Consider the following 21,021-nt stretch of genomic DNA (forward strand, 5'->3'; position numbering starts at 1 on the left):
AGACCCTCAAAGGGCTGCCCCGGCCAGCACCAGGCACTGTTCAGCAGCGACTGCCACCCTCAGGCAGGTCAAGCACGAGCCATCCTGCAGGAGAACAGGCACCCCAGCAAGCCCCCCAGAAACCTGTCCCTTCTCCATCTCCCCCCGTTGTGGCATTGGTAACGCACATGAACACATAGGCAGGCCTCCCTCTTGCCAAAGCCTCAGAACATGCTTTATTCATTCCCGTCCCTTGACTGCATCTTCCTTCAATCCTTTGGAAAGCTGAAGAAAAACTCTAAAATTCTCCAAATGAGAGGATACAACCCGTGAAAACACTCCTACTTCTCCCTGCTCCAATTCTGTCCGGCTCTGCCTATTCATCTCCCATGGCCAGCTCCTCCAGTGTCCTCTGACCCTCCCATTGCTCCATCCTGCCTGTTCCTCCTGTTCTGCTCATTCCTACAGACACTTATGCCTGGTTTAGGCCTGATCTGCCCCCAAGTCWCCTCCTTCCAGCCAGCTTCTCCTTATGGACCCCAGCTGCCTCCTCCTGCATGTTCTTTAGAAAGCAACAATAATGACAGAGACCCAAGTCATGCCCTCTGGCAACAGGCTACACAGTCTCGGTCACTGGCACAGGGACCCTGCTCTCTGCTGCCCTTTTTTTTTTTTTTTTCTTTTTTTTTTTTTGAGGAAGAACAAGGAGATTCCTGTCAGGACAGGAGGATAGGATAAGGCACTGCCCCAGCCTGTGAACACCAACACAGGACAGGTCCTCCCAAAGAAGCCGACCAACTCAAGGCAAGGCAAACACTGGGGTTCCCCTGAACACGCAGTGGTGGAAACAAGGAGGGAAGATGATGCTGAGTGGGACAAGAGGCAGGTGTTACACATCAGCTGGGTGCACAGCAGAAGATTTTGGAGCTTTTTAAGACAGGTAGTGAGCAAGACCAGTCAGCAATGCTGTTAACACCTGGCARCTGCATGTCTAGTCACGGTCACTTGCCAGACACACATGGGAAGTAGGACTTCTCCCTGCCTAGGAACTTCAATACTTTTGTTTGCTTATAAAGTCTCTAATTTTTCAGGATTTTATGTAAATATTTAAAATAAAAGCCTTTCCTATCTGGTTATGGGTAAAATTCCAATCTGCTTGTCAGCAGCACCACCTTCTGCAATTACATACCCTTTCCCTTTTCGCTTTGCCAAGTAAAGTCCTGAAACTGTTTAGGCCACCACTGCTGGAGAGAATTTTCCTGCATGGGAATCTCAGCTAGGATGCCCCTTCCTTCTACACTCCCATCCTTCTCCACCCTTTCTAACACAGACATTTCCATCCCTCCATCCTCAGGGCTTGCCATGTGCTCTGAGCTGCAGCTCCTGCTCTCCTATKCACCGGTGCTGCCCGCTCTCATCAACTCCTCACCTCCCACCTCTCAGCAGAGGCTCTCCAGCAACCACTSCTGCCCTTTTCTCCACACACCCCGTCCTGCTTGGGAAAGAGTCCTCATTAATTTCCATCAAGCTGACTTAGTAGGAGGGGAAATTCCAGAGAACAACAGAATATAATTCTAAAATGCACGAACAGATGGACTGTATTAGAGGAAGARAAGTGGACCTGGGCAGCACCAAGAAAGAAGCAGAGCTCTTCAGAGGTGACCAGGAAGCTCAGTTCTTGAYGGAAGCTGGAGCTGAAAGAAGCTTTCGCAAGCAGATATATTAGCTTACACACCAGTAACATTTTTTTCCTYAAAAGTTACTACTTACAGAAGGGACAGATAAAGAGATAAAGAGAGAGAGGTGAGCAGTGCATATACCAAGGCGACCACCCATACAGATGTTCAAAAGATGCTTTAGCCAGACACGAAACAAAATCAATTGTTCCAATCCATAAGGGCAAGTACCTTCTTAAACCTGTGGGCAGTCTCAGCTTTCTATAGATCAAATTATTGCAAAAAAAATTTCTGCTGGAGGCCAACATGCACATAAGAGCAACATATCAGTGACCCTTCATTCCTGGAGGTACACGACAGCACTCCCCCAAATTCTGCAGCATTAAGCAAGCTGCACAGCTATCTTCTCCAAGGTCTTCATTTAAAAATCTAGGAGACTACCCCATAAACCTGTCCCAGTAATGCAGACTGATTAAACATATAACATGCAGAAATAGGATAAGATTGTCCATAGGATTCCCTCCAAAATTCATGTGCATTTCTTATTCCCATATGCAAGCTATATTGTCTGCAGTTCTAAAGATATGAATTCTTAACAAGTCTGGCTCCACTCTCTGTCTTTGGTGGCAGACACTGTATAAGCCTCTGTCAGCTTTAAAGAGTACTGAAAAACTAACATTTCCTTCACTTAAGCCCTGAATGGCCAGACACAAAGCTGTTAAAGCAGAGATTTGCTCCACATCACTGCATAGGCACCAATGCTTCCATTTGCAGTGAGATTTCTGATCAGACCTTACACAGCTATGTCAAATAGGGAGACACAAGGCAAAAAGACAACTTYTAACTGAAAAAATCCGACTGAAATAAAGAACCAAGACAAATAGCAGAAATTGCTGATTTCTCATATGCCATTTACCCCAAACGGAGATATTCCTCAAACACATATTTTGAAATACACTGCACAGAAGCAACTTCAGCTTTTTTATTCATTACAATATATCTATTCCCCAGAAGAGACCCTATCATACACAAGTCCTCCCAGTGAGCAGAGCCACTCACAGAACAGGAATGGAAGGGGTACTACTGCCTTATTTGTCATTAGTTTCACAAAACTCTCAAAAAACTACTTTTGAAGATGAAAATGCATTATTAATCATGAAAATTCTCTCTCATTTATTTCAGGGCCCAATTCCACATATTCTTTCTTCTGGCCAATCTCCCAGCCCTGCTACAAAAATTATCATGCCTTCCACGGTCTGATAACTGGGACTCTTTTGCCCTAACACTGGAATACTCAAATGCTGCTTTGTTTTAAAGTTTCGTGTTTGGCACAAAAGGGATAGCAAACGAGGAACACAGCAGGTTTTATCTAGTTCAAAAGAGATCTGATCTAGGAGGAAAGTAATGAACAGCTCGTGGGAGGTAATGTTCACTCAAAGAAAGCAAGAGACTACAGGACTCCTGCGTGTTCCACATCTTCCCTGTGCTTATCGATATAGGTAAAGAGCAGGACGCAGGTATATACATTAGCTTCACACCAACTAGCTCATGCACACCTAGCAGTGCAGCCAYCAGAAACTGGAGCTCTGGGCAAACCAAGCACTTTAGCTTCGCTTTGAGTTAGCTCACATATCTTTAAGATGCTTCCAAATCCATGCTATACTGCAGCCACAAGCATCCTAAGGGCCTCTATATGGGAACTGAGGTACATTGGTACCACTGACACAGTGACATTGACCACTTATGTTGAGATCAGCTTTACTGGAAAGCAAAATAAGCAAGTCTCAAGGCTTTGGCTGAAAGCACAGATATGCCAGATGCAACCAAATAAAGTCCTGAGTGCTCCTGAAACCTGAGTTTGCCCATGATCCTTTAAACTGATTTTTGTGCCACACAGGGAACCTCAGCTTRTAGTCTCAAAACGTGACTGCCAAAAGTTGGGAGTGCCACCAAGCCAGGTTAACACATTAAAAAGTATCGATACATCAAACAGGCTGCTGGAGTGACGTGATCTATCAAAAACTAGCACAGCTTCACTTCATGTTAAAAACATACTAGAAAATAATTTTTTCAAAATACATTTCTTCCACTCTGGTATATATTTTATTACAGTGTATCAGGTAGTTTTCAACATGATTTAAGATGTTTATATCATTGCAATATTCACATCATCCCTACACTCATTTCTCTTCCTGAAGCTTTTTTTTAAGCCAATTTCAGTCAAATGTCATTGAGAAAACAGCAATCCCAAAGATATTACTCTAACAAACATTAGTAACCAAGCAGAAAAAAAGTGGTCCCATTAAGAGAAACTGCTTCAGTATGAGGAAAACCACAACACTAGAGACAAGCATAGAAAAAACAAAGGAAATGAAGCTTCATAAAGGTCTTCTGCTTATAACAAAGAGGCCTAATTAAAACTAAAAGTCAGAGGCAACTAAGTAGATCTCTGCCTATGGGGACTCTCAGGAGGTGATTTTCCATGCTGCAGTTCAAGAGAGTGAGACAGGAAGGACTTTCAAGCCTRTCCTACAAAGAGGAGCCCAGGAAGGCATGCAGGCCTTGGGTTGAGAGAAACCAGACAGGCGAGCGGCGGCTGCTGATGGAACTGCAGGGACACATGAGCATTTTTCAGCATCAGGAGAACAAGAGAATCCCACAGAGCCATCATCCTGAGGCCTCTGCTCCTAACAGAGCTGCACATTGAGTTTACAAAGACACCACAAGTCTGGGTACTGCAGCTTATCTCCAGGTCAGGTTGTGATCCACAGCTAGGAGGCAGAGCCTGAGAAAACCCACCCCCTTATCCTGCTATCTACTAAGCACCAAGGTAGCTGAACCACTGAGCAACTGCTAATCCCACTCCAGAGATAAATGCACTGCAGTAACTGGCAAGTGACTTTTTATGCAGACCATCTTTTAAGTCACTTTGGGATTTTTAAACACCAGAAGAGCAGTACTTTAGAATAGTCAGGTTTATTCACAGCCTCAGAATAGCTTCAGGCAAGACATTCTACCTGCTCTACCAGAGAAAAAAAGAGAATCCCAGAAATGGACTTTAACCATCACTATAGACAATCCTAGTCTGTCCTGTACATGGGCAACTTCAGAGGAACTATCTTGTGAAAAATCAGATACCTTTCTTGCCCACATCTATTTCTATTTAAGAGTTTTCCACTCCCCCAAAGCTCTTGCAGTAGAGAACTTGCACTCGCTGTCCAGGCCAGACTTGCTCACAGCCAGTTAATACCCATTCGGTCTTGTGTCAGCCTTGCCCTTCAGCTCTTAGTGTTGTTGCTGCTCTGTGATGCTCAGCCCTCTGATGTATTTATAGATGGCAGTCGTGTTCCCTCCCAGCCATCATTCTGCAACCTAAACAAGCCACACATTTCATCTCCTTTGGTCAGCCAGGCTCTCTAACCCGCTGAACACCCCACTAGCCCTTCCCTGCACCTGTTCCAGCTTGAATTCCTCTTTCTTGGACATGGGCAACTAGAACTGTACAGCACATTCTTGAAAAGTGTCCAGTAAAGCCTGTTACAATAGCATTAGTATACCCTTATCTCCAAGGGAATAAATCCCCAATAATCTGCCTTTTCCACTGACACTTAGCTGTGAGCACCGAGACCTTGCAGTCAGCCAGGACCCTCAGGGTTTTCCATGGGACAGCAAACTGCCCTGGTCCCAAAAGGCACTTCTGAAAAAACCCAACTGACAAGCACTGCAGTGCCACGACTGAAACTCTACACCAGCATTAAAGGAATAGCTTTATCCTCTCTATTTAGTAACCCCCGATGTTCACTAGCCCCCAGGCCGGCGCAGGCTGTTTTATGCTGACGAGCCTCCCAGTTGAGAGCCTCGCTGGCCTCCCAACGCAGAGACGGCCACAGYCCCAGGCACCAGCAGAAACTACCACCCAGCCCCGCAGGGCCCGCTCATCTGCCCCGTCCTCTCCTGCGCAAAACCCAAGCGCCATCGGCACTAAAATCCCACGGGAACAAGATCAATTCAGCCAGAAGTCAGATCCATTGGCTCAAACCTACCACGAGCAGGATATGCGAGGGAGACATTTACTCTGCATTCCATCCTTCTACCCCTCTCTGACCACCAGCCGTGGGCCACTGTCCTAGAAGGGATAGTGAGCTAGACAGCCCCTCGGCCTGACCCAGCCTGCTACGTAACAGACGCCACAGCACAAATCAACTTCTACCCTATTTATTTCAACATTGGCTCCCTACTCCTCATACACGAGGTTCTGTGCCCTCTCACTACTTATATKTGATTTCATAATACCCAGGCAAGTGGCTAGAAGATGCTGGTGGCTGCCAGCCAGGCTCACAAATGTGTTTTAATGCCATCTGTAGCACATCCACACCATACACAAAACAACTAAAAAGTATTACCATTCCATTCCAGCTCTTCCCAGCTAAGTAGGAAAAACCCTTCTTGCTAGAGACAATCACTGCTACCCYGTAAGCATTAAGCAAAAGGCATTAAAAAAAGTCTAAACATGGTTTTTCTACAGMTATTTTTTCCCTCCCATTTCCTGAATCCACAGGCCTGAAGCAAACCCTAACCTCAGCCTAGCCTGTCTGCTCCAGCTCCATTCTGCACATGCCTCTATGGCACCTGACACCAACCCGGCAAGCGCAGCACAACCACTGGATCGAGCTCCCAAACCCAGGGGGAACACTGGAAAGGCAGGTGGAGCTACCAGACTCACTAAGAAAAACTGCCTGACCAGCTGGACCAGGAGTGTGCTGGGAATTAACTATTTCCATGCCTCCAGGAACTGGATATCCCGGAGCCAAAAGTAGCTTAGGGCAGGAAAATCCAGAGATTAGGAGCACGCCAACATKGGAGCCTAAAGTCAAGGTCTGCACATTAGACGGCAAATGCGTTTCAAGTCTAGCGACGCTTCTACCCCTTCTAACTGGGCAATGCCAGCAGTCAGAGGCCATTTGGGCAAGATCCCTCTGAGACATCAGCACAGGCACGGAACAGATGCTCTCTCAGCCAAGACTTCCAGACATCTCCCGCTCCRTGCTCCGGTTCTCACGTCTCCTGGATATCAAATAACTAACTTGTCTTCACTCATAAYAGCAATTACACAGCTTCACAATAAAGAAGTTTTCAGGGAGCGACTGTGGTAACTGTATGTATGGCTAATCTTCACACACCCATCAGCACCCCAGAACTCCCCAGCTAACAGCAGCAGCTGGTTGGAACCATCTGCCTCCCACTCCCTCCCCAAGGAAGTCTTTTTTTCCCCCTATACTAAACACTCAAAACACACTTACAAATTATCMTATCAACCCATAACCATGCCTGATAATTACATCTTAAATCAGGATTTCTCCCATTGAATTTCAACCAAAATAAATACGACACAGAGAACAAATGCATGCTTAGAGTGAGCAACCATTCATCAGCTTAAGTCACTCTAATGGACACCACTTTAAACTAAGCCTGTGCCATCTGTTCTAACGCTCAATTAGAGAAACCAAACCGTGCTTTGAATAAATTTTAAGAAACAAATCTAATTCATGTAAGTTTCATTTCTCTTCAGCTTGGTGAAACAAGCTCTCCCTAAGATTCAGGCATCAACGGAAGGGCACGGCTGCTTTCCCCAACACAATTAGCAATTTTTGTCAGAATAAATACTATTTCTCTGTAATATTTCACCATTTATTTTGTCTCAAGAAGTGTGATGTTCCTAAAAAATAACAGACTCAATTAGGAGCTAGATTAACCAAATTGGGAGCCCTGCAAGCATAAACGCTCATCACCCTCAGGTCTGGGACAGGCAGCCRTGCACAGCACCCACCCGCGGGTCGGGATCTATGCGCACAGATCCCTTAGCCCTAGGATCTGTTAGACCCTCTCCAAGACAGGCGACTGCCACTTCTCTGTCCCCTGGCACTACTGGGGAAATACAGACCCGGCAGTGCGTGTTAAGGGCAATCTAAGTGTGCCCCTGACAGGTACAGGGCCATGCACAGGACCCCATCCCTTGTGCTTCCTTTACTTGAAAAGCATCCTGGATTATCCGGGCATCCTCTGTACCTCAGGCAGCCACTCACTATGGAGCAAGGACAAGTGACCAGGTCACAAGGCTGCCTGGTAGAAGGCATTTGACAGTTCGGTGCTATCAGAAGTGTCTTGGGTCCCCCTCTCCTGTTTCATATGTGATGCCCTTAGACTTGGGCAGCAACGAGGAAAGAGGACCATCTCCTCCCTCTCCACAACTGCCTTTTACTGCATCCCCCAAAACAGAAGATGGTATTGTCTCCCTCCCAGAGCTAAGGGTAAGGATTTCACAAAGGAGCCTCATGTTAAAATAGAATCAATGTCCAAAACATAAACAAATAAAACCTAACCAGCCACRGTCATGACCTACACAGCTCAAACTGTATTCTAGTGAGGCAGACAGCTTGAATCCTCCTTGTAAAAGCCTAATAATTTCATCATCAGCTGGGGCTCTTTGGTCCGAACTCTGACCAGTACTGACACACASAAGTCACTTGTCTTCAGCTGGCTGAGGTTTCCCTAGCGAAAACATAAGCACAATTGTTCAGCTAAAACAGTCCCAGACAGGCAGGCAGATGCCATGAATTAACTGAACCCTCTCCCAAGCTAATGGGTCTGTCATCCAAATGCAGGCTAAGTTTCAGAGAACACCCTTTATCGCTGAAATTTTAAGAAATCTCAAATCTTGCAGATGGCCTCAATCTTTGCTTCAAATGGTTTTTTTTTTTTTCCAGATCAAGGGAATGACAGACTGCAAATATAATAGCTTTTTCAACCGTGACCAAACAACTGGAGTTTAGTTCTCCAGATGGCCATTCTAGGGCAGCAAGGTTTGGCCTTTCGCTCTCCGGGCTGTAACGCTAATCCATGAACTCGATCAGATCGCATCAGCTACCCGATTCTCACCAACACCAGGCACATCCGAGTCTCCACAACCCCCCACAAGCAGTCAGGAAAGGTGACAACATTACAGACATCGTCACTAAAACAACATGGACACTGGCATGTGACAGCACTAAGTCCTGGTCTGATACCAAAGCAGGGTCCCTGCACCAGGCTCAGGGCGCTCAGCCTGTCTCACTCAAAGGTTTCACTCAAAGCCTGTACTGGCTTTTGCCTTTTTTGGTTCCCCTGCAGTTGCTTGTTGATATGAAGAGTAAAACTGCATCTGCACAGAAGACACAAACSAATACACTGCATTCTGGTTACAAACTAAATTTCTATTAAAAAAAAMCACATAGTTTAAATGAATCTGAATATGCTGAACTCTGGATCACAAGCAACCTATACACTACTCTCCACTTCCACAGGAATCAACTCCAGTTAACAGCTGTGCTCCACAGCACAACACAAGGTTAATTAGCTTCACGCTTCGATCTGTAGGAGGTTTTACCTCAGATTTTCCCAGACTCATGAGATAGGAACAAAATCCCCTAGTTCTGCCTAAGCAACAGCTTAGGTACCCAGCTTGCCTTAGTGTGCGTCAGGAAAGGACAAGGCCAGGCATTTTTCCAAAGTGCACCTAAGAAATTCTCCCTAATGAAGAAACCAGAGTACATAAAAATAACAGCACTTCTTCATAAACACACAGGGGAAATGGAAAAAAAAAACACTACAGGGTTAACAAGGGTTTTAGTTCATCATCTCACTCATCTCTGCTCATGAAAAATCATCAAATCCAAAGGAAAACACATGCTCATTAGCTTTTCTGAGCCAGTTGTAACAGAACAATAAATTGTACTTTAATTGCCACCAGAATTTAGAAAAAATCTACCAAGAATCAGTGACACTAAAGAGATACTGGCAGTGTATATGCTTATGAGCATACACATATGCACACATACAGACATTTTTTTGGCAGCTTTAGAACTCTCCTCCCCCCCCCTTTTTTTTTCCTTTAACATAAACTTTCCTCCGCCTTGCCAACTGCTGGGATGATCAAAGCATCCCACAGGCAAACAAAGTATGAAAAAAAAATCAGGGTATCAAAAGCATGAATACCAAATACRAATTCATTTATTAAATTCTCACTTGCTAAGGCCTTACCGCCATGAGTCCTCAAAATCACATCAGCTACCTACTATTTACCAAGAAATTGGATACAAATGGTTGATTCAGGATAATTATCATTTTACAGACAGCATGTTAGAAAGTCTACCATAAAACTTTCATYTAGATCAAGTCTAACTTAACAACAAACCATCTAACTAATCACATTCCACCTGGGAAGCCTTACCTTATAGTTGCTGGAGTTTACCCAGGAAGTAGCCAGTCCATCAACCATTTTATCCAGCATAGTCTGATCATGTTCAAGATCAGTTGATTTCTGTTTATCTGAGAAGTAATCTATTAATTCCTGGCCAACTTGAAGTCTCTTTCCGACGTCCTTCTGCAGCACCTGCGCTAAGCAATATTCCATACTGGGCTCCATAGTGTCTTAGAAATATAGCACCAGCAAGAAAGCTAGAGGGCAGCAGGTCCAAAAAATCCCTCTACGAGTGTACGCAGGAGGTCGCCTCTTTGTTCGATGAAGGTTACTGAGGGTCTGGATTTCAAAGATGCAATTCTGAGAATGGCAACAATGCACCATGTGTGTGTGAAGAGCAGCTGGCAGGATATTAAAAGTCCAATTTAAATAACTAGTAATAAATGAAGCAGCAAGCAGTACTGCACTGTTGGTCTGCAGCAATTCCCAATTCAGCAGTCCATTCTGAAAGAAATGAAAAAGAACAGTATTATAGGTTAAATTAAGAAGAGGGAAAAATGCATGTCACAAAACAGGTTATTCATATACAGCTGCAAAGCTGTGATAAGCTGGATTGAGCAGCATTGTTCTATTTTAAGGGATCATACGAGAGAGGTCAGGACAAAAACCTCGGGTTATTCTTTACAGCAGCAGTTACCCATCAGCTCCTTAAAGGCAGTTGTTATGACAGACTGTAAATCTGGCATTTGAGAGCTGATTAATGAACAATATTCTCACAACTACTAGAGTCATCACCCACCCACCACCCACAAAGGTAGGGACAAAGTCCCCATGCAGGCCACCAGGAAATTGTGCTTCAAGAGGTGAACWGAGGAAGAGGCCTGGATCCTGTTTGGACTGTTAGCCTTCAGCAACCAAGGCCATCAGCTGGCCTAAAAGATACAGCTCTAAAACACAGGTTAACACTAGCACTCAATATTAGGAAGTGAGCAGTTTTCAAATGCAAAGGGTTCGAGCTGTTTTCAGGCTGAATGCTGTTACATCACAGCTACACAGACTGAGGAAAGAGCAATGGCCTCTTCCTTGGGTAATACTGAAAAGGCACCTCTGCCAACAGTACCTGTGATGAGCCAAGAACACAGGAAACAAAGGCAGGGCTAGACGTTGCTGCCACTCAGAGGAAGCACCATCCACAAACTAAGCTTTTTGTTTACGTTAAAGATAACCAAACCTCAGACAAAGCAGTTTGTTTATGTTCCCCAACTCTATAGAGTCTCTCCAGCCCCATAACACAGGGGCCTCATTAGAGATCTTCTGGGCAACKCTGCGAGTTGCAAGCTGTGCTTCACAAGCAGTTGCAGCCTTTCTTTGTACCTTCCAATCTGCAGTCTAATTCTTACAAACAGGGACCAGAGCTCCCTGCCTGTCCTCCAGACTCCTGCAGACCAGGACTCCTGCCACCACCACCCACTTCCTGCAATGCTCCTTCACTGGTCAGSTCTTTTAAGAGGGGATGACAAAAATCCAGAATAACTTTTTTTCTTCCCATCTAATAATATCCAAAGTTAGAAGTCTGCCCTACTTTCTCCACCAGTGCAAGGAAAGCAGGTCAAGCTCAGTGCAAGGAAAGAGGCTGTGGAGCAGCCAGCCAGCTCAATAAGCAACTGGAAGGAAGCTAGAGGCACAGGTTCACTAATTGGAAGCACTAGGGCAGCAAATCTATATACCTTCTGTTTGAGCAAATAAAGCTTCCACAAAAGACTTATTTAATAAAGAGCACAGTRGATCTGATAGCAGATGAGATGCATGAACTCCAAGTCTGGAAATGGCAGCACACCTTGCAGGTGACTGTTTCAGTTCACTACCTCATCTCCATCCTCCCTGACCAGACTTGCAAACTGCCCTGTCCTACTAAACACACAGGCACCACACAAACACACACYCCAAGGTGACCACCTAGCGCTAGGCAGCACAGTGGCTTGTGGCCCAGGGCTTTCCTTAACCCCACAGCTGCTGCAAGACACTTCCCGGCTCCCTAGGACTTGAGGGGCTGCYAATTCACCAGGCAGGAGTCACAGAGATCCTCTGTCCAGGCTGACAGTCCCCCTCTTCCTTGGGTGACAGCAATTTAACCCTAACCCATCCTTGCACAGCAGCAAGCTTGTGCTCAGCAATACAGACCGAGGAACTGATTTTTTTCTGGCTAGAACTAACTCACTGCACAGCTCTAACTACCTCCACATACTGGCCCATACCCTGCCCTCCAGCACCAGCTGGTGCCTCCCAGGCAGGGCAACTCCAGTTYGGAGAGGCAGCGCGAAACACTCAGTAACTTCTAAGCACCAACAGAGGAGGGTTTTCTAACAACAAGGCACCATTTCACCAGGTACCTGGCTAGCAGACAGTTACTGGGGAAGGGATGCAGAGATGCTTATCTGCTGCCATGCTCTAGCTGGAACTATGGAAGTTACTGGTGTGGTTTATTTCTGGACATCACATACGGCACACGTGCAAAAGACGGCTTAACTGGGCTAAAAATCRAGAGAACATGGTGAAAAAAGGGTTTCTTAAATGCTCTTAAAACAGAAACGTGCAACTTGTTCAAGCTCAAAAATTAATTCAGATTCCCAAAGAGTGTGAATGACTGTTGGTTACCACAGAATAGCCATTTCTGACTAACTTCACATATAGACAAGTCTCAACACATCTGAGAAAACATTAGCTGGCCAGACTGCCATGAGAATGGAAAGTTCAAAGTTTCTACTCTTTCTTCTATGTGGTTTTCATTTAGAAGTTTATAAGTCTCTGCCTGCATGCAAACTTTAAAGCAAGCTAATTTAAACAAATTTTTGTAGGAGTTCTTCTTGTTTTTCTTAAATATTATGCAAAAGAAAGCATAAAAATAATTAAGTTATGACACAAATCTTCTGCAGAATAAGTTTGTGTATTGCAGTCTAAAGATGATGGACATAAATACCTCTGAATCCTGTGCAGAAGTAACAAGTTAAAAGGAAAACTCAAGGCTGCCTTGAACACCTCCTGACTGATAGATAAAAGTGATACCACTTTGTTTTTCTCTGAGAGTTGGGGTCTTTGCTTGTTTGTTCTTTAAAAAGCACTTGCATCATCATGGTAGGAAGCYTGTTAATTCCCCCTCCTCCTCACAAGTGGAAAAATACCATCAAGTAAAACCAAGCACCAGTCTAAGTTTGGCATAAGCCAAGATGTGGACAAGGTAACGCAGAAGTAGTAAAGCTCTTCTGCCCCCCACCATTACTACATAAATAAAGATTTCTCATTCACTCTTAGGTCATCAGAACTAAGTTCTTGGCCAGAGTTGCTGCTAGTGACACACCTAGATTTTTCCTTCAAGAGCCATCCAGCAGGAAAATCAGGAGAGTTTAATGACAGTTCAGGGCTCAAAAATAGAGATTTTAGTTCGGGGCTCAAAAATAGAGATTTTAAAGAGGTGATAAAGACCCAAAATTACTCAGGCACAATCACTACTACCACCAAAGCGCATACAATTCACAGCAAAGCAACTGATTCAACACACAGCATTAAATGAAAGAGTAATGAGGAAACAACACCAATTCTGTGGAAACATTAAACAAGGTATGTAAAACAAAATTAAGGAGAAATCACCCTAGACTAAGTGAAAGTCTGCATCATTTTGTAAATGTAAATTAAGAGACCAGGATGTTTTTATAGTAAGTTTTACACCTTCCTCTTCCACTTGCACCAAGTGAGGAAGCAAGCAGCATGCAGAACAGAAGCAATGCCATTGTCCTGGGGGCTTATCTGTACCTGAGAGCATTTCCAACATACCTTCTACTTTAAAAATTACACCTTGCTTTCCTCCACTCTAAACATCATGTTTAGTTACCATGTTCATCATGTTTCATTATCATCTTCATCTGCAGACAGCGCAGAGCAGGTCACAGCCTCCCCAGGCAGCTGCTCTAATGCAGGGCACGGGTTGCAGAGTGACAAAGTGCTGCTGCTTCAAATGCTGCTGGACTTGCTGTCCTGAGCCTTCCTCTGCCACCTTCCAGCCAAGAAGTTGGACTTTTAAACATCTTCCAGAYTTGACATCACTCCTTTGGTGTGATGTTTTTGTGTGTGGTTATAGCACATCAGCTGCATAAGTAACACAGCAGTGCAATTGTACCAACAAGCCTCTTCTTTTAAGAGTTCTCAGCACCTAATTGCCAACTTGAGTTCCAAATTAGTTCAGGGTGCATTAGACAGACACCTCCTTGAACCTTGACTTCCCACAACAAAAACTCCCTCAGGAGACCTCYGCCCTAGCGGAGTGCTGCAGTCTTTTAAATAGAAAGATACCAAGTATCAAGGTCTCAAGTTGTAAATATTTAACCATTGGGTTTACCAACAGGACACTTCTGTGCAAGAAGTCCAGTGCAGGGACAAGGGCATACAGAAATGAAGTGCTGCAATGATCATATRCAGGTCTCATCTGCAGGGAGTGCAAAGCTTAGTCTCTGCATAAAGGTTGGCAATTTTCAGCCTTCTATCCCCTCTCTTCCATCTCTCTTCCCTCCCTCCTTTTCAACTATTACAGCAATTCCTGCCCAGAGGGGATTTGCTGACTGGTCTTTAGAGAGTATGGAAACACTGGAGGGCTCAATTGGATCTCCTCTTCCTCAGATGTGTAAGSAGGGAGGGACAAAGCATCAGTGCTGACACTTCTGCGTCTTCAGATGCTCCTTTTTTTTGTGCGAGTGTGTGTGTGTGCAAAGCCTTAGGGGAGAATGAGGTGGCAAGCAAGCGTCAGGGTATCTATAGAAGAGTCAAGCGCCCTTCATTCTCCAGGAGCCAAGGGCAGTTGGCAGGAATTACCCACCCAGCAATTCACAGGCKGTCTCTCCCTATTGTGGAGCTGTCTCTATGGGTAGGCAATAATGTTCCTTTAATGCTCAGGAATGTTTCACAATCACTATGATTGTTTTAGATCAGTAATTAGCGTTAGCTTTCTACTTCAGCCTCCCCTTCACCCAGAGATGTTTTTAGATTTCCAGCTTTACAAGGCCAAGACAACTCCTGCTTTTTAGAAAAGCAGTTACTGATTAGCTGAGGGGACAACCCTGTGCTTTACTCACTGTACTGGGCGACTGCCCTTCCACTACATCTGGGTGATGGTGACTATCCTGGGCCCACTACAAATACGTGGCAGGTCAGCCTTGCTGAGAGCACAGTGCACTCGAGCACTGCCCACGGGGATGCAGCTTTCTCAGGTGCTCAGCRTGGGCTTCTGCCTCCTCCACCACGGCAGCTTTCACTGAGCTCCCCACAGCTGCCAGCAGTTTCAAGAGAATTAACACCACCTGGATACTTACTAGCACACTCCTAATAGCACTTTTTTTTTTTTTACAGCAAGTGTTTGAAGGAGCTTCATGCATACAGTACACTCTGGAGCACTACTCCAGTGGCACGAGGAGATCAGAGGCAATTTCCAGAATGAAGATGGCTGCAAGATTTCCGGGGCTTAAATTAACTAAGGCCACCCAATCCTCCTAGGCCAGACACTAGCCTGGAACGYTACACTGCAGTCCTGGGTGTGATGATGGACACGCTTCAGCTAATAAGAATTCTTCTGGCTCAGTAACCCAGCACCTCATACAGAGGCACTGATTTCACGGAGGCATCAACCTTCAAAGAATCTCTGCAGTAATGAGGTTAGAGCAAATCAGAATTACTTGCCAGCTCAGTTAAGACCTGACTGTGACCCCAACACCTTCCCCTAATGGCACCACCCAGCAGAGCAGGAGTAACTCCTCAAGAGCAGGCTAGATAATTGAGTTTTCACATGCTTTGTTTTCCTAATACAGCCCCCACTTTAAATTAGTTGGGTTTTAACTTTGCTATCAAGGACGAGCCTAGAATGAGTTTTCAAGGTCTTCTTCCATTTTAACAGTCTGAGTGCCAAGAAGCAGATCAAAGTCCTGTAACGCTGCGAGCAGCTCTCTCCAGCAGCCCACAGACTGCCCAGCACATCCCCCTCCCCTAGGCCTCTTGGCTCACTGTGCCAAGAGACTGCACTACAAACAATTTATTAGGGGCTACTATACCACAGGGGGAAAAAAAAAAACCCTACCCATGTGAAAGTTGACGCTGTGAATAGTACACAAGTCCGGGTTTTGCAACCAGAGAAATGTCCTTTGTTTCTCCTCCATCTTTCATTCTCATCTCTAACCATATCTTAGAGGTTGCAGAGTCCATTCCTGACACCTCTGGCTCTCCGAGACACCCAGATCACATTGGAATAACACATTAAAACTGTCACGTCATTTTTACAGCCGTCGCCGTACGCAGGTAGTGCTGAGCCGTGCCCTCCTGCATCCTCCCGCCGGCGGCAGCTGYGGCAGCGAGGCCTGAGCCCAAGCTCCCCGGCACGCGGCTCTGCAGGGTGTCACAGCAGGGACCGTGCAAGGGCTCCCAGGGCTGCGCTGCTGCCCCCCAGGAGAACAGGCGAGGTGCCCAGGCCCCTCCTGCTGCAAACCCAGCTGTACAGAAAAGCTTCATGGATTCAGGCCCTAACCCTCTCCCCTCCACATCTCAGCTGCCAGACTGAACTGCCAGGAAAAACACAGGAAGAGGAGGAAGAGACAACTTCCACCTATAGCCTCACTTGTCTAAAACAGGTTAGCAGTAAAAACACTACTGAAAATAAAAAAACAGTGTCACGTATCTCTTTTCAGATGGCTAGCAGGACAAGCAGCTCCACAGCACACGTGAGAACCTGATAACCCCTGTTCACCTTGCAATGGCTGACAGTTAAGGCTGCTAACTTAGCTCATCCTAAAGAAAGGAAACACCTCTCAAAAACAGAGGTCCTGGAGAAAAGGGTGGGAGAGTACCAAGGACCTTGTATTTTATGGATAAGATCAGAGCAGAAATTCAGTGTCTTTCCCACAGTCATTGCAAAGCAACGCTCCAGTGGCAGTAGAAACTGAAGGCAAAATAACTCCTTGAGGAGAAGGAAGCAGACCCATACCACCACACGCCACTTGTAGTATCAGAGTAATCTAGTTTTAAATAGATCACTGGGTTTGTGATATATATTCCATATTCCTGCTAATCCTTCAAGAGCTTCTTATCCTTATTAAACGTACAACTAACCAGAAACAGGTCTGAAGTTTTTGTGTATAAGTCTAAGCAGAACTGCCCCAGAGACAAATGCATGAGACAGTGACTGGTAAGAGAATACATGGGCTGTACCCTGGGTGCGAGCCCTCAAGGGACACACTGCCCACTAGCGACTTTTCAGTAATGTTTCTTTCTTTTCTACCCCACAATACTCCCTCCAAAAATACATATGTATTCTTCACAATCTTAACATAGAGTACCACAAAGAAGCAATAAGTCTCCATCTCAAATAACATTTTTCACACACAAATAAAATTCATGCAGGTAAACAGATGTTAAAGCCACAGAGAGAAGCACCTCCAGTGTTGAGACCATGACTTAAACACATCCTTATGAACAGGGCAGTCATACCTGCGCATGACCATATATACACCCAAAACTGCACAAGACAAGAACTCAGGCAGACCAAGAGAGAGCTTTTTATAGATTAACTGTTGAATGCAACAGCAGCAATTTATAAGTCAACAGTTTTAAASACAGTTTATTTTATTCTTTTGGTCTCTCTTTTCACAGCCTCAGAGACGGGCTTCAGGCCTCCTAAGCAATGAGTTTACGTGTGATGGCCACCTCCCCATCACTCCAAATCATACGTAAGCACACACATGCATTCAACACCACTAAGAAAACAGGACTCTCCACACACCACTGCAGTACAGGACTGCGAGCACTTGTAAGGGCAGGAAAACTCCCAAGGGCAGGAGCAGCAGCAGCCCCGGGGCCAGCGTGCAGCCGAGGGCCGTGCAGCAGCAGCCAGGGCCAGCTCCGCTGCGCGAGGGAAGCGGCCGCGGCTCTGCGGGCTCCGGCATAAGCAGATTCCAGCCAGTCTGGCATTCGCAGATGGCAGGAAGAAATCCTCAACAGAGGGGATTGCAGAAAGCCACCRCTGCACACAGATTTATGAAAGAGAGGCAGCATATAGGACAACTAAGGGTAAAAATGACCATCGATGAAATCATTTATTGGACTGAACTCTATTGGCAATACAGAATAGGCAAGCACATGTCAAGAGTGCTTAGGAAACCACCAGGCCAAGAAACTGCCTGCAATGCAACGGGTAGTCAGAAAGGATTCGAGTCCTCCATTCCCTCAGCATCACCTTGAAGCACAGGTCACAAGCTCCATTTTGATCAGATCTTTGCTTCTGCACATCAGTACTGTTTCGGTTTTGCTTTCCAAAGTATCCTGGAATCTCAAACATCTACAAGCCAAGTTTAAAGAGAGGATCCTCAACCTACATCTCAAATAGAAAAGCCAGAAAATGCTGCGCTAGGACCTGTCTGATTATACTGTTTATCCTGTTATTTTGCTGACATAGAAAACAGATATTTAAAAATGTGCTCACTTCCAATAAGCTAATGATGATGATGCTCTCCTAACAATTAGCTTTGCTGCTCTAGCCAGCTTGCTGCTTCTAGATGCTGAATGGACATCTCAGTCYGTGGGGAGCAGAACATGCAGAGATTTGATTAAGTGATGCTGTAGGAAAACAGTTAAATTCAAACACTCACACGGATTCAGATCGAGTTCTGGGAGATCACCTGCGGCCAAACAGACCACAGAACCCATTTGCTGCCCCCGTGACCTAAGCAGTCAGAACTCCATCCAATTCTTTTGTTTTTCTGGGGTTTTCTTTTGTGGGAGAGGGCTAATCCTACCAAAGAGAGGTGAAGACAGTGATCTCTCATGTTCGTGACAAAGCCAGATACTCAGTACATCGAAGCATGCCAAGGAACACATATGCATGTTTAGTTCTTTTATATCCTGCTAAGCAAGAAGTCTTAAATAGCTCAGACCAGGGTTTCAGACAGCCCTGGAGGCCAGTAACATGTTGGTCTGATAGMATTTTACACATTGTTTGAGAGAGCTCCAAGCAAACATGCCATGTTTGCAAATATGCAACTTCAGTAGTACAGAGGCTGATCGAAAAAAATGAGCAGACAGCACCACGAAACACACACCATTAAACCACGGGGCAAGSACGTAGCCGTTGTGCATAGCAAGGCTGCTGCTAACACCAATTTGCTACTAAGGAAAGGAAAGAATTAGGATCTTTGTTCATAGCAGCACGGTTCGCTGCTTGAGATTTTCTAAACTCACAGCCTGAAGAAATTAACAGGCAGAACCAGCCTGTTTTATTCACTCAACCAAGAAACCTGCAGGTATTGACGAGCTTATTTAAAAACCAACACGGACAGAACACTCCAAGGTCCTGTCGGAGAGCAGGCAGAAGCGCCGGTTCCGGCTGCGGCAGCACCCGCGAGCCCACGGCAGCACCCAAGGAGACTGCAAACCCCGGGCTAGGCCAGGCCCAGGATAATGAGATACTCCCTGACACATGAGCCCAATCCAGAGTCATTCGAGGCCATGGAGTGCACCAGTAATAAGAGTCAGCAAGCTCTGAAGTCCCATTACTCGTACAAAAATCTGCCTGTACAATGAAGAGAGGKAGCGTTTCTTTATCTGAATGTTTTGGGCTCAGCCTGTATCATTCGTCCCCTTAAAAGACCTYTCTTCTCTTAGGAGGCAGAGGCATGAGCTGCCTCTAACACTCAGACTGTTGAGAGTCAGATCGAGCTCCCACCAAAACTGGTCAGACTTGATGTCCTCTTATCCTCTGAGAACTAACAGCACTGAGTGAAGCACCTATAAAGAGAGAAGGATGGACTAACATATGGGAGGAAGAAAAATCACTTCAGCTYGAGTTTTGCTATTTAAATATCTGGTTTTCATAACACTTCAGCAGTACCTCAGATTTAAGATTCCTACAGAGCTTCAAAGACTCCTTATTTTGGAGCCCTCGCTCATTTACAGGCACTCTTTGCAAGTGTCCCCTTAGGGAATGTCACATGAACTAGAGAAACTTATTTCCATCACACAGGCATGCTGCTGTCTCACTTTTAGCACTGTAAGTTACCAGCCAAGAGAAGCAAGGCCAAAGCATTTAACTTGCTGGCATTTTTCTTCCTGGAACACAGAAACTTTTGAAAACTGTGTGATTAATTTCAAAGATTTCATGGGAATGTGAAACACAGCCCTGTTTATTTTGACAGGGATAAAAATAGAGAAATGTGACTATGAAATACAGAGAGAGGATCACCAGTGGCGACRCAGCCAGTCATTACTAAGTCTCTCTGGTAACTTCCAGGCTCCAGGCAAATTAATTGACAGAGTTCAACAGAGAAAAGAAGCAAAGAGTCCTAGGCTGGATGCTTCCAGCCTAGGACTCCAGCACAAAGGCCTGTTTCCTGCAGCAGGCTATGTGCATATGATCAGAAAGACCCYGAATACTGGAGCACTCTGGTTCCATCCTGTAATTGGTTTGGTTCTTCGTGGTAGCATGGGCTAGAAATCCCTACTGGAGATTCCCAAACATGCCCGGTGCGGCCCTCTCTCTCATTTGCCACCCRTCTGGATGAGGCCGAGAATCTCCCACAGTGCCAAACTCTTGGGTTCTGGCGCCTTTTGCAAGATCTAACTTGGCAGCTACCAAGCTAAACGGTGGGTCTGCATCACTGGCTATCAGGCAGATCCTGCTTTGGTTCCTCTTCCAGCAGCATCCAGGAAGCACTAGGAGGCACAGACCCCCTAGGATGGCACATAGTCACTTGTGCCGGATACTGGGGTGCAGCCCGCACTKGGGTGCTGGGCGCTGGGGTGCAGCCCGCACCCCTGCCCTACAGCCCCCGAGGGGCCCGGGGCCCCGGCCAGGGCTGTCTCCTGTGTCAGGGAGCGCTGTCCCCGCACCCCGCGGAGCTGCCCGCGAGGCGCGGGGACCCCCACACTGCCCCACTCGCCCCAGTGCTCCCAGGCAGCCGGGGGACGGGACGTCTCCCTGCCTCAGTTCCCCGCCGTTTCCGAGCGGGGCGGCGCGGCGGCTCCTCCCGCGCGGACAGGGGCGCCGGGAGCGCGCGGGGCCGCGCACCAAGACGGGACCGCCGCCGCGCGGCCCGGCCTCGCCGGCGC

General features: G+C 46.1%; 1 protein-coding gene across 3 annotated transcripts in view; it reads right to left on the minus strand.

Annotated features, from left to right (window-relative positions):
* The window catches only part of CLASP1 (cytoplasmic linker associated protein 1), a 153,167-nt gene extending 134,586 nt beyond the window's left edge, over nucleotides 1-18,581 (minus strand). For all 3 annotated transcript variants that reach the window (XM_026054071.1, XM_026054063.1, XM_026054055.1), the window contains exons 1-2: nucleotides 18,567-18,581; nucleotides 9,922-10,395 (exon numbers count right to left, since the gene is read on the minus strand). In XM_026054071.1, the coding sequence (XP_025909856.1) occupies nucleotides 9,922-10,116 (195 nt within the window). In that variant the 5' untranslated portion in view covers nucleotides 10,117-10,395; nucleotides 18,567-18,581. The remainder of the gene's footprint in view (nucleotides 1-9,921; nucleotides 10,396-18,566) is intronic.
* Between the last annotated feature and the right edge of the window lie 2,440 nt (nucleotides 18,582-21,021).

Source organism: Nothoprocta perdicaria, unplaced genomic scaffold (assembly GCF_003342845.1).
Source record: "Nothoprocta perdicaria isolate Ctin4 unplaced genomic scaffold, notPer1 scaffold_0, whole genome shotgun sequence".
NCBI lineage: Eukaryota > Metazoa > Chordata > Aves > Tinamiformes > Tinamidae > Nothoprocta > Nothoprocta perdicaria.